At 44.0% G+C, this 13,099-nt stretch overlaps 1 protein-coding gene across 1 annotated transcript in view; it reads left to right on the top strand.

The window, feature by feature from the left end:
* The window catches only part of LOC308052868 (uncharacterized protein), a gene marked incomplete at its 5' end in the record, with an annotated part of 33,187 nt that overhangs the window by 5,920 nt on the left and 14,168 nt on the right, over positions 1-13,099 (top strand). The window contains 7 exons of the mRNA XM_080363549.1: positions 2,048-2,154; positions 2,659-2,779; positions 2,985-3,515; positions 5,818-6,144; positions 8,521-8,681; positions 10,167-10,191; positions 12,829-12,942. Of these exons, the coding sequence (XP_080219675.1) occupies positions 2,048-2,154; positions 2,659-2,779; positions 2,985-3,515; positions 5,818-6,144; positions 8,521-8,681; positions 10,167-10,191; positions 12,829-12,942 (1,386 nt within the window). The remainder of the gene's footprint in view (positions 1-2,047; positions 2,155-2,658; positions 2,780-2,984; positions 3,516-5,817; positions 6,145-8,520; positions 8,682-10,166; positions 10,192-12,828; positions 12,943-13,099) is intronic.

Here is a 13,099-nt window from a genome sequence, read left to right as displayed (position 1 = left end):
TAGTTTTTTTTTTTCTATTTGATAGGACTAATACACTTTTGGTATTCCTCTAGACATTTCTCTAGACACTATGGCCAGATATTTCTCTCCCTCATCTGACAAGGTAAATTTCAATTGGGACTAAGGTAGCGCAAGTTAATTATTTTCCCAATACATAAGCTGGCACCTGACTCTTGCAGATGCCTACTTGAATTACTTCATTAGAGGTGAAAAGGAGACCCCTGGGGATAGAAACATAATGGACAGAGCTGCAGGAAACATGCAAAGTAATTCTGAGGGGTGATGCCCCCCTACATGCACCTCAATGGAGCACTCATGCAGAGAACTGATAATGACAACCTAGCTCTCAACGACAGCAATTTCACTAGGAAAAAAATGTCTACTAATGTGCTTATCCCTTATTAACAGATTCTGCAGTATCACATGATGGAGAAGCTGCTTTTGTTAAAAGCTGAGAACAAAGATTTCAATAGTCCCCAGAGGCTTTTCAGCATGTCTTCCCCTGCAAGGAAGATGTATTTGTTGTTGCTTGCTTCTTGGGGACCAAAATAGCTGTAGCGCTGACCATGTGTTGCAAGGAGGCAAAACTGTGTCACTGCCACACTGCCAGTCCCTTCACCATCCTTCTGTCCATCTCTCATGACGGCCCTTTCAAACTCCCAAATTTGCATTGCCCTGCATACAGCATTAGGGAGGATGGGTTTGTCTTACATCTATGCTGATCTTTCACCAGCTGCCACCAAAGAGCTAGTCCTGTTGCTCCATACCTTGCCTGTACCTGTAAAAGCTTGACACTGCCTTTGTATCAGCTGAAGTGATTGGCACGTTCAGGCTATTACAGATCTGTGGAGATGTTGAATTCAGCTCAGCACAGACTGGAGGGCCCTGGCCCCCAAAGTGATAGAAAGCGAGCACTCCCCACAGCATTTACAATGGGACAAGGGGCAACGATTTTAAGCTAAAAGAGGGGAGATTCAGGATTCAGGAAGAAATTTTTTACACTGAGGGTGGTGAAACACTGTCCCAGGTTGCCCAGAGAGGTGGTAGATGCCCCATCCCTGGAGACATTCCAGGCCAGGCTGGATGGGGCTCTGAGCAACCTGATCTAGTTGCAGATGTCCCTGCTCGTTGCAGGGGGGTTGGACTAGATGACCTTTGGAGGTCCTTCCCACCCAAACTATTCTATGATTATCTGATTTTATGATTATCACAGAGTGACTGCTGAATGGAAGGGATGGTGTGTTTAGTTACAACACAGCCACATGGCTCACAAAAAATCTCAAAGGTAGACAACCATCTTTAAACTAAAACTGTTGGGTGAAGGATGTACTGAAAACACCAAGGCTTCCTCTGCACTGCACGTCAGTCACAGGTTCAGTTCTGGAGATCTGATTCTCTTATTGCCAATCTTCACATGTTTGCACACGCTGAAAGCAGACCTTAGACTGAGTTGTGCATTCTGGAAGAAGCAAGGATGCTCTGGACCCAAGAAAACTAAGCACAGTCTGCTGGGAGGCATACCAGAAGATATAATGTCTGCTCCTAGGAGACCTTCAGGTCCACCCAAACAAGGGACAGCACGCTGCATATCCCATGTTTACACCTGTGTCTCATCATGCTGTGGATGCTGTGCAATTGGTACAGCTGAGTTAAAGTCAGCAGGGTTACTGAAAACATGGAGACTACAAAGCCTGGCAGAGTCACTTCTGCTTTCCAGCCTGCAGCCTACCTCATTGTGTTGGCATCTCTCTTAAGCAAGCGCACTTTTTGCAAACTCCTGCGGTAGGTGATTATATGTCAATGACAATGTATAGCCCTGCAGCCTATTTGTAAAAAACATTTCTGGCTGTTGCCAAACAAAAAGACTACTTACCTGCTGAGCTACTTTGAGTTACTTTTGAGAGCCCACACTTCCAGACTAAAACCCAAGTTTTCAGCTAACATAACTTCACTGAAGACCTTACACATTTTGCTGTGAATTCAGTGCAGTAAAATCACACTTGCTGCCCTTTGGATTGGTTTGTTTGTTTGTTTGTTTGTTTTCCAGTGAAATACCCATGTGGAAAAATACCAGTACTGGCAAAAAAAAATGCAACTGAACGAGGGAGAATAGTAGGTGGTTTAATCTGTCCTCCAGGTGAATGTCCATGGCAAGTAAGTCTTCAGAAATCTTTCATTGCCTTTTTTTTCTTATGAAACCACTTTCTTAAACACATTGGTTTAAACCTATTATGTTAAAAAAAATCAATAAAAAGTTCCAGGTCTGGATAATCAAATTCCCTTTTCATCCATAGCCAGCAGATCCACCTGTTTCAATCGCACATCTTAGCCTTGTTCTGGAGTGACTGCTTTCGTAGGAGTGGAGTGGTAACACAAGCTCTTCTATCTCCTAACCCCTTAGCCCTTCACCTTACTGTCAGCAAGAATTTTAGCTGCAGCCTGCAGGGATATGCTCTTGGCCACAATGGGCTGGCTCCATACTACAACGTGGAGAAAAAGTCAATGAAAAGACTCTCCCCTCCTAAATCCTTCAGTCAGCACCATATTCTCAAACACAGTTGCATCAAGTACCAGAAAGAAGTAATATAGCACCTGACTACTGAGATTCAGATCAAGTACACATTTAATGTAAGACATAAATTTGTTTTATTTTGTCAGGCCCTTATAATACAGAATCAGAAAGAAAAGTGTGGCGGTACCCTTCTTGCCCCAGAGTGGGTGGTCACTGCAGCTCATTGTTTGGATTATACTCATCCTAAAGAGCTTCGGGTGAGACTGGGTATGTATCTTCCTCTCATGTCATCGAGATGCCATCACAGCAGCACCTTCTCATCCTGACAAACCAGAGTAAAAGACAAAAAGTGCAGGCTTTGACAGAATAAGGGAATTGTCCTTAAGTGTCAGACTAGAAACCCCTTATCTCTGCAAGCTTCTGAGGAACCAAGGAGCTGCCCAATCTGATTTGCAATTAATAACTTTTCCAGGTGAACACGCAATAAATTATGATGAGAAAACTGAGCAAGAAAGCGGAGTCTCCAGGATAATAGTTCATGAAGGATACACGAATGGACAAGTCAATAATGATATTGCCCTTCTGCATCTGGAAACACCTGTGAACTTCACTGATTATGTGGTGCCGATATGTTTGCCTGAAAAACAGTTTGCAGTGTATGAACTGTCCTCCATCAAGTTCTCCACAGTGAGCGGATGGGGACGCCTACTAGATGGAGGTGCCACCTCTTCTGTTCTGATGAGAGTTGATTTACCACGGGTAAAGACACAAGAATGTGAAAAGGAGACTGATTTAAATATTACAGAGAATATGTTCTGTGCAGGAGACCTGACCGGTGTCAAGGACTCCTGCAAGGGAGACAGTGGTGGACCTCATGCTACAAAGTACAAGAACACTTGGTTTCTGACCGGGATTGTCAGCTGGGGAAAGGGCTGTGCTGTTCAAGGCAGCTATGGGGTTTACACAAGGGTATCCAAATACATCGACTGGTTGAAGAAGCACATGGATTAATAATGTTGAACCAGATCATTTCCAGATCACATTATTGCCCCTCAGTCCCACTGTGCTGTTTCCCTATTGAAACATTCTGTCATTATCTTAGATATGTGATACCTGTGATACCCACACCACTATTAATGATTTCAAACAAGCTTAATGCCAACTTGAATATATAAAATAACTTCCCTACCAGTATTATTTGTAAACTTGCATATTTTGTCAAGCAGGTGCAGAATGGTCACAACAAATAGGACTCAGAGTCTCTCTTGCACCCATTTCTGCTAGGGGACAGATCTAGATGCTGAGAGAAAGCCTGTCAGCAACATGTCAAGCATACCGTGATCCTGTGGCTGCCCTCTTAGCTTCTGGTAATCAGTGATGTACAGACTTCCTGAGCCAGAAGTTGCACTGAATGGTCCTTAAATGAACCTGTTGTCCTCAAGTGTGTGCAATCTCTTTTGAACACATTTATGCTTCTGGCTTTCACAACTTCCTATGTTGATGGGTCTTGTAAAATAATGATGCAATGGCATAAGAAATAGAAAAAGTGTTTCTTTGAGCTTATATTAAAGTAGCTTTCTCCTACAGTTGCAGTGGCAATAGGTATATTTGAGAGGGACGAACTGTAGAGAGCTTCCAGAAAAAGAAAGCTGGGAAAAGGTTGATTTCACGTTTACAGATCTGCTACAAAAACTTGATTTTAGTCTTCTTGCAATAAGCATTATTGCAGTAAGGCTACTATGTGTAATATTTAACCCTATACTTATGAGTGGTGAAGAATACCACTGATTTAATCTTGGTATTATACTCACTGATACTGAATAGAGAAAATGAAATTGAATGTTTGTTTAATCTGTTGTCCAGTATAATCTAAATTGTACTCTCTGTCCTGAGATCTAAAACCAGAACAGATAATTGCCTGACCATCTGCAAAACTCTTGCCAAAGACCATTCTCTAAAGCCTTAATGCATGAATGGTAGAGCATGAAAAGCTCTGAAAACACCATCAACTATACAATTAAAAAAGGCACCTTCTAGCCTAAGCATCAAACCAGTGAAAAGGTGAGGGAGGTCATGGATAAAACTGACCAGGAGATTAGAAAATAGTTTAAGTATCCTAAGCAAAACTTACACTTTGGATTCATTTAAATCATGCTGGATATCAACTCAATCACAAAAGCTTATCAGCAAATAGGACACTTAAAATTGACCATACTCTATTATCACAGGAAAACATTGACATTGTATAGTACATATACCATGTAATACTGGACATCCTATAACTTGCTTTCTGATGTAAAGAATAGAATACTATTTATTTAAGTAGTGAACTCGGTTGGGAAAAGCAGCACATTCCAGAGACCAGAGAAGTAAGAGGTCTTATAGTATGAAAACATACCCCAGAGGTTCTTATTATTCCTTAAAGGAAAACACATATGCCAGCAGAATATGTTCCCAGGAAGGTGACTAGGAACAGTGACCAGCAAATAAAACCTCATTTTCATTGGCATGAAGCACTCATCATTGCAAAATCACCCCTTCAGACCCCTCGAGATAGAATAGTTTTGGGTTTTCCATGCTCCATAGGATGGTTTCTACTCTGTAATGTTCCAATGTAAATATTGACATTTATGAACAAATCATCGTCTTGCAGAAAAAGGCTAAAATGCTGAAAGAATACAACCAGTACTAATGGCTGCACAGAATGTCTTTTTTCAAAACAAAGCTGGAGTTCAGGTGTATTTTTGATAGAACAGTCTATTTAAGCAAGTCAAGAAGATGAAGGAGACCCAATGGCAGGCTCTTGAAGCACCAAAGATGTGGCCTCCTCAGCGCACAGAGACCTCACCGGACACAGTCAAGGGAAACTTCCCCAAAAAGGGGAGATGGAGGCTGACTAAGTGAGTGCCAGGCCAAGGTCACCAGGCCCTGCATGTTGAAAGTGTGGAGCCAGCAGGTTATAGCATTGGGATGTGGGAAATGCAGGTGGGAGCTGCCAAGGCCAGCAGATGGTTTGGGGTGGGAGCCCCTCTTTGCCCCTGTTCAGCCTGGCACTGAGCCCCGCACCTGCTGGCACTGGATGGGGCAATGCTGACTTCAGCTCTGGCTCATTGGAGTGATGGTTCACTTATTTTCCCCTGCAAGTAACATAAAATTACAAATGCCGGCTTCCTTAGGTTCAAAAAGAAAAGAAAAGAAGGCAAAGAAAAAACAAAACAAAACAAAACAAAACCAAAACAAAACCAAACCAAACCAAAACCAAACCAAACCAAACCAAACCAAAACAAAACAAACAAAAAATTAAGAAGAGCCTCATCATCAGGCCGCCCCCTCCCAGGCTGAGAGATCCCGCGGCGGGTTTCCCCCTTCCCCGGCGCTTCCGCTATTTCTGGGCAGGGTGAAGCAACGCCGCTTCAGTCTCTCCCTGCCCGAGCCGGGTGAAGGCTTCGACTCCGGTCCCGTCTCGTCCCGTCCCGTCCCGTCCCGTCCCGTCCCGCCGGGCGGCGGCGCGGTCCCGCAGGGCCGGCGGCAGCAGCAGCAGCGGCGGGGGCTCCGCGGCACCATGGCCCGCCGGCTGCTGCTCCTCCTGCTCTGCGCGGCTCTCGGGGGCGAGCTCCGGGCTGAAGGAGACGGTAAGGCGGCACCTTTTCTTTTTTTTTCATTACTTTTCTAAGTGGGGTGGGATGTGCCCCACTCCTCACAGCTTTTAGTGGCTGCCGGCGGAACGCGGGAGGCGGTGGCGAGTCGTCGCTACAGGTCGGGGGGTCGGACCTTTGGTGCGTTAGGGGGAAAGCCCTTCGGTCCCCGCCGAGAGAGGGGGCCCTGCCGGTCCCTGCCTGCGCGGGGAGCTGCGGTGGGGAACGGGAGCAAACACCCCAAGGCTTGTCTTCTCCTGGGGGCTCGGTTTCCAAACTGGCAGAGGGCTTGTCTGCACCTGTGCTGCTCCCCACACCCTACCGAAAACTGGGCGAGCTACGCCTTGGGGTCAGGGAGCTCCCAGGGGGCACCTCAGGGTGCTGGAGCCATGTCCCGCTGTGGTGCCTCGATGCCTTTCCAAGGCTGCTGCCACTTCCCATTTCCCCCTATAAAATGGGAATACCGAGGACAGCTGCCCTGGCAGCCTGAGGTGCTCAAGTCTGTGAGGGGAAGGTTGGCCAAGGCTGGGCTGGGTGCACTTGGCCATGGAGGGGCTGGGGGGAGAGGGGGTAAGCACATCCCCCCACCCTCTGTTTGTGCCGCTAGGGTCAACACCAAAGTCCAGAGCAGCACCACCCAAGTGGCTTTTCAAATGTTGTGATCTCTTCAGTGAGTCAGCCCTCTTAGGCTTTAAAATGAAGTCTTCCACATGTTTTCGGAATGTCCTACTTCAGTTGACCCATGCCTATTGTTCCTTGATGGCTCCGAAGAAGGAAGTATGACAGAAAGCTTGGGAAAGAGAATGGCCAGCCTCAGAAGACTAATTGGCTGGTTCAAGTTTACAAAAACATCCTCTTACATGGGTGATGTGGAGGCAAAGGCATACAGAGTCGATAACTCCACCGGCTGCATCCTGTCACTTTCCTGTCACTGCAGAGGGGGATTTAAGGGCAAACAAGATAGTGGGTGAATGAACGAAAAGTTGCTGAGCTACAAGTTACAACCACTTTCTGTAAGCCTTCCTTGCAAGGAGCCTTTTCAGAACAAGTGAGACACCAAAGTACGCGTGGGCTCTATGGGATCAGTTAATAAAAGCAGCACTGGCTGATGCATCAGTTTCAGTTAAAGCAGAATAAGTCCCCTCTGGGTTCACTTAGGGGATATTAGTCTATATGATTACTATCAGCAACTTTATTTATTGCTGAATTGAGCTGCATGAAGAATGCTCCAGAAGGTACATGCAAACTGACCACTGAGCATGAACCATTGGCCTTCAAGTCCCATCTGCAGCACTGCAGCACTGTCTTCCACACTCCAGTCTGTTCTTGGAAAGCATTTATTCTCTTTAAATTTTAAAAGATAAGTGCCAGCTTCCAAACTCTGCAAACCTTCCTAGAATATGTGCTTTTTACAGGGTAATTGACAATTTATTTACTCCAGTGTTATTTCTGTTTTTCGTATCTGGTAATGTGCGTACAAGTCACTGGAGAGTAAACAGTATTGTTCATGCAGCCAAGTGGCTGGGCTGAATTTAATGTCACTGAGCCTTCAATTTAAATCAACAACTACCTGCATCTTGAACTTGAAGGCAGCAGGTCTCATATTTCCATGACACCAAGCTTTTAAAAAAATAAACCAACCCAGCAAATTGACCTCAAGCTGTACTTTCCTACTGAAACTGATGTTCATTTACTTCTGCTCTTCGTTAAAGCTTAGAACATAGCTTCCTTGGCTCTGCCTGCACACATATCAGTAAGGGAGGAACATTTCTGCAAGCAATTGGGAAGTGTTGTTAAGAGGGAAGGAAGACCTCAGGGTAGTGCAGTGGGATTTGGGGTGGTGAAGGGCAGAACTCATACACGGGCTAGACTGTGAAACAGCTTTTCCCATGTGTTAGTAGACACTTTACTGCATCTTGAGTTTGTGTGTCATTTACTTTTTGCACCACAATTCCCTGGAGCAGATGGTGATGTTGCCTGGTTGTCAGGTTTTAAAACCAAATCAAGGAATGCAGTCTCCATGGCCTTCAGGGAAAGTCATCCTGTTCAAGGCTGGAGTCTTGAGCAGGAGCAACAGAAACATAAGCCCTCAGCAGCAAACAGCATCTTCTTATTTTCAAGACTAAAAACAGTATGAGAGAAGTTGGAGGGGGGCTACAGTTTGTCCTGGAGCTGCTCATTCTCAGAGAGAGACTGCTCTGAGAGATCCTGAGATCTGTCGGTGTGTGAGGACTGAGCTCACAGGTAATGTTGCTTACAGGTAGAATGGTGAGAGGATCTATTTTGGTTTTGTTTCTACTTCATTTATTTCTAATGACTCTTTACTATGACCAAATGTTACCTGACACCTGTATAATTTTATCTATTGTCTAGTATTCATCAAGAAAGAAAATGCCGACAAGTTCTTGGAAAGAACAAAACGTGCAAACTCTTTTTGGGAGGAATTGAAGCAAGGCAATATTGAAAGAGAATGCAATGAGGAGCGCTGCTCAAAAGAAGAAGCAAGAGAAGCCTTTGAAGACCAGGAGAAAACTGTAAGGATGAACTAATATGAAACATAGGTCTATATATTAATATTTCATGCTTACAAAATAGTATAGTCTTTTGCGCTGGGGCATCAAAACTCACAAGTTACTCCCAATCATTTAACACAAAGAATAAATAGTGGTCTTGACTGTGGTTGGAATTGCCAAGGCATAAACAAACAATAACAGTCTTAATTCAGCTCTTGCAATGACAGTCCGTGTTAAAGCCTTCATTCTTTTACCTGTTCTGATCTGTTTAATTGCCATTGTGTGTTATTTGACCTTTAAATAAATTTATACTAGCCATCTTAGAAATCTATTCACCCTGTCTGGGTGGCATAGCTGAGTCTCATGACCACGTTGAAGAGTTCTTAGGTGGAGAGTCCACAGGAAGGTTGAGAAGGCAAATGCTGACGTGGAACTACATGGGAGAATTTTGCCAAACTTATCTCAAGCAACTTTACAGTGCTTATCATTTTGTGGGGCTCTTTCCAGCATTTGAATCAACAGAATGTATCCTGTGGACATTTCTTATTTGCCCACACAGAATGGAGTTTGTATGTGTGACTCTTGTGTCACCTGCCCTACCCTGATGGCTGCTTAACTTTAGACAGAAATGCAATCTGCTTGCAAGCTCAAAGGAGACTTAAAGACGTGGGGCAACTATGGGGTTTGAGGTCAGCAGAACAGGTAGTATTTGAAAACCTGAAGCGACCTGGTAGTGGAGGGGAGCTGGGAACATTGGCTGTAGCTATGTGGTTGTTTAGAACAGCCCTGAAACTGCAGTTGAGGTCAGGTTCATTTCACTATAGTGTTACCTGATGGCCAGAATGTTCTTTGAGTGGCCCTGAGACGACCTGTGTGGAGAGCCATGGGTGCATCACTAGGGTACTTCAAAGTGTAAGGGTTGCTGATCTATAGCAGAAATAGCATGGCCTCTTCTGCCTGGTGACAAGATGCCACTGAAAAGGACTGTCTTGGACAGACAGCATGCCCGGAATCCTCCATGCAGAGGGAAAGAAGAACACAAATCAGACAAACTATTTTTAAATCTCAGAATTCCTGAGGTCCTGATTCATGGGGGTATGGAGAGAGGGAGGGAGACTGAGAATTTGGCATTGCGGGAATGTCAGTAAATTCAGTCAAAACTGCTGGAAAGACACAGTTATGCAAGAAATCAAGGGCCTTATGCGGAGTGAGTCACATTAGGAAATCTTTAAGGTGTTTCAGATATTTCTGAGAAATGCATGAGACTTGATTCTGTAGAGCTGCGCACTATAGGTGGGTCATACGGTTTTAATTTATTAAATAGTAATAGCAGGCTGCAAGGCATTGTATGTACCTGTAACTTAAATATTTGTTTTAGCAATTGTTATCCACAAGTATCCTCTGTATGAAAGCTCAAATATTCAAATACTTTTCTGGAGAATTCAGTAATTCTCATCTAACTCTTTTTGTCTTCTTTTATTCCCCTTTTCCCACGCGTATCTGTAGGAGGAGTTCTGGAACGTGTATGTAGGTAAGAAACACTCTGTGATTGTTTAGAGAATTAAGCTGCCTTATTGCAAGGTTTAAAAGGACACACCTCTGAAGTAACCACTTCCTGCTCCCTTGCTGCTTCTCTTTTCACCATGGGACACCCTCACTTTGTGTTGCCACTGAAGAAGGAATCTCATTTACTGCCTTGCTCTTGCATGAACCCAGTTGCTTCATTCAAAGGCAAGGTTCACCTGCCTCCAGTTGCTGGGATGAACTTTGTCCTCTCAAAAAAAAGAATATCATCCCTTTGCACGCAAAGGACAGTGAGGAGCACAAATTGGGTGTGTGATTCTGCCAGTCAGTTGTCCTCCAGAGGGGCAGCTGGAACTCAAGATGCAAAGAGTGATAGATGAGGGTGGCACTGTAGCCAACACAAAGTATTAAACTGTGTCTCACAGTCACTTGCCAGTTTCCTGCCACCTTCCATGCCAGAGTGTTATTGATTCTTGTATTACAGAGCATTTTGTGTGGTGTGTTTGCTACAGAACTGTTTTGACATTCAACAAAGTTACACAGGTAGATTAGCAGATACTACCCATCAGTCTTTTCAATTTCTCCTGAGGTCTGAGTTGTATTTATTAGGATTCTAGTGTTTGCAACCACTATGCAAGGACAGATTTTTAATGTATTAGTGTTTGCTGACATGTTCTCCTGAAAGTATGTGTAGAGCTTGCGTGTTAGGAGGAGTACCTTAAAAACGTTGACCACAGACAGCTCAGCTTTGTCTTTTGGAGCCTGCAGAAAATTGAAGACAGTTGCATGAAGATATAAATTTACAGTCTAAGCAGGGGGCGAACTCTGCAACCTACAGGCTGAAATTTCAAGCAAAGGCTGCGTCAATGTTGCGGTGAACAGGAGTGGAAAATTTCAAACCATTTCCTCATGAGAATGCCAGCAGCAGAACATCAGCGCCAGTGGTCTTAGCAGAAATGCCAGTTTCATACATTTTAAACCACAATCCATGAATGCTTTATTGGTGTTCAGAAGTATTGAAAACCACAGCTACCCTCAGCCAAGTCACTAGAACAATTTGTCCTCACTTCCTAAGTAGGGGATTCTACAATGCTTTTCTGCAATATTAATATTAAACTCATTACCATGGCAGCAACTACAGTGTAGGGAAAAACTAAGCAAGTATGCTTTCTAACATTAGGTTGCTGCTAAGCTAAGACCACTGCAGAACAGAGTGCAGAGAAGGCAGAAACCGGGAGCTTTGCTGCAGGCTTTGGGTCTGCCTTGCTTTTGGTAAATGGTTGTCTCGCATCAGTCTTCAATGCAACTGTGGTGGACCATGCAGCCACAGCATTTGGAGCCCTGTTGTTTTTGGCCATGAGCAGGTATGTAAGGGATGTTGAGGTGCGAGCACAGTACACCAAGCCCAGCAGATGTACCCTGTGGCAGATAAAGCTGCAGCAGGTGAGGTCACAGGCCAGAGCCACCATGCAGGTGGGAAGCTGGAACCTTAGGATGAGAAGCTTCTTGCATCTTGTCTCCTCTGTGGGCATTGCTGTTCTTCCAGCTGCTCCAAGCAGGAGCAGAACAGGTGGTAAAACACAGAAATTTGAAGAACGTGTTATCTAAACCAATGAATTATTAACCAAGTGTCACTTCTCCGAATATCCTCCTTTTCTTATCGAACAGTACAGAAGAACCCAGCACGGTCATGTGGTGGGTGAACAAATCTATTACAGCAGGTGACAGGATGGGAGAGACCATCACAGCGAGCACCAGTGCAGGAGTGAGATACCTTTGTGGGGTACAAACATGGAACATGCCTCCAAATACAGTGCAGCCTCACTGTCCTATATGTGAGTTTGTGAGATACATGTGGCTGGGGACCTGGAGTCAGGTCAGCCAGGTGTGTCCAGGTGGCAGAAAGGAAGAAAGGCTGAAAAAATAAGTTTCAAATGTGGGAGCTCCCAGCATAAATGTGGGGAGTGTGACGTAAGAGCTGATGGTTTTAAGCTCAAGCACATACCTTGATGGATAAAATGGGACAATTCTGGTACTGTAAGCAGTACAAAACAGGAATTTGTCCTGCACGCATGAATTTAACGGGGCTTTGTAAAGCATTTTTTGTTTTAATTTGTTCATCTTCTGATTAATAAGCTGGTGTCAGTTTATTTAAATGAACAGCACAGCAGGTGAAAAACATGCACCGGGGATGAGATGACCTTTAAAGACATAAAAGTTGAGTTGTCATTATTATGCAGAAATTATAGAGAAATGCAAGAGGACAAAAGGTTAATATTTTTAGATAATAGTTGCAACATAGAAATGTCCTGTCTGCGTTTACAACCTTCATTGTAAATGATGTGTACTCTGACCATGAGGTATTACTTTATTTTCCTGCAAAAAAAAAAAAAAAGGATTGTGTACAAGCTGTTCTAAAGCAGCCACCAAAAACAGATTGCAAAACTGAGGATGAGTATATGAATCATTGCTGGTTTGGAATGATTTCATCTATAGTGTTTGTTCCATCTGGAATGTGGCAACTCATGTGACGTATGTTTTAAAAGAAAAGATGAAAGATTATTTATTAACACTATCACCCCTTGAGAGTTCGCTGAAAATGCTTACACTCTTACAATACTTTGTTTATTTGTTTGTTTTGTAGATGGAAACCAGTGCAGCTCAAATCCTTGTCAGTATGGTGGACAGTGTAAAGATGGAATTGGTTCCTACACTTGCTCATGCTTGGATGGTTATCAAGGCAGGAACTGCGAATTCGGTAGGTTTCTGCTTTAGAGAACTGTGGCAGTGAATTTCCCAGGGAGCTGAAATACAGAGAGTTATCTCTTTCTTAATGAGTATTATTTGCCTCTTGGAAAAATGCAGAGTAGGATGGCAGTCAACAGTGAGTTGGAGGACAGTGCCAGAAACATGGA

The sequence above is a fragment of the Nesoenas mayeri genome (assembly GCF_963082525.1).
Source record: "Nesoenas mayeri genome assembly, chromosome: 1".
Lineage (NCBI taxonomy): Eukaryota > Metazoa > Chordata > Aves > Columbiformes > Columbidae > Nesoenas > Nesoenas mayeri.
This window is presented reverse-complemented; position numbering and strand designations above follow the sequence as displayed.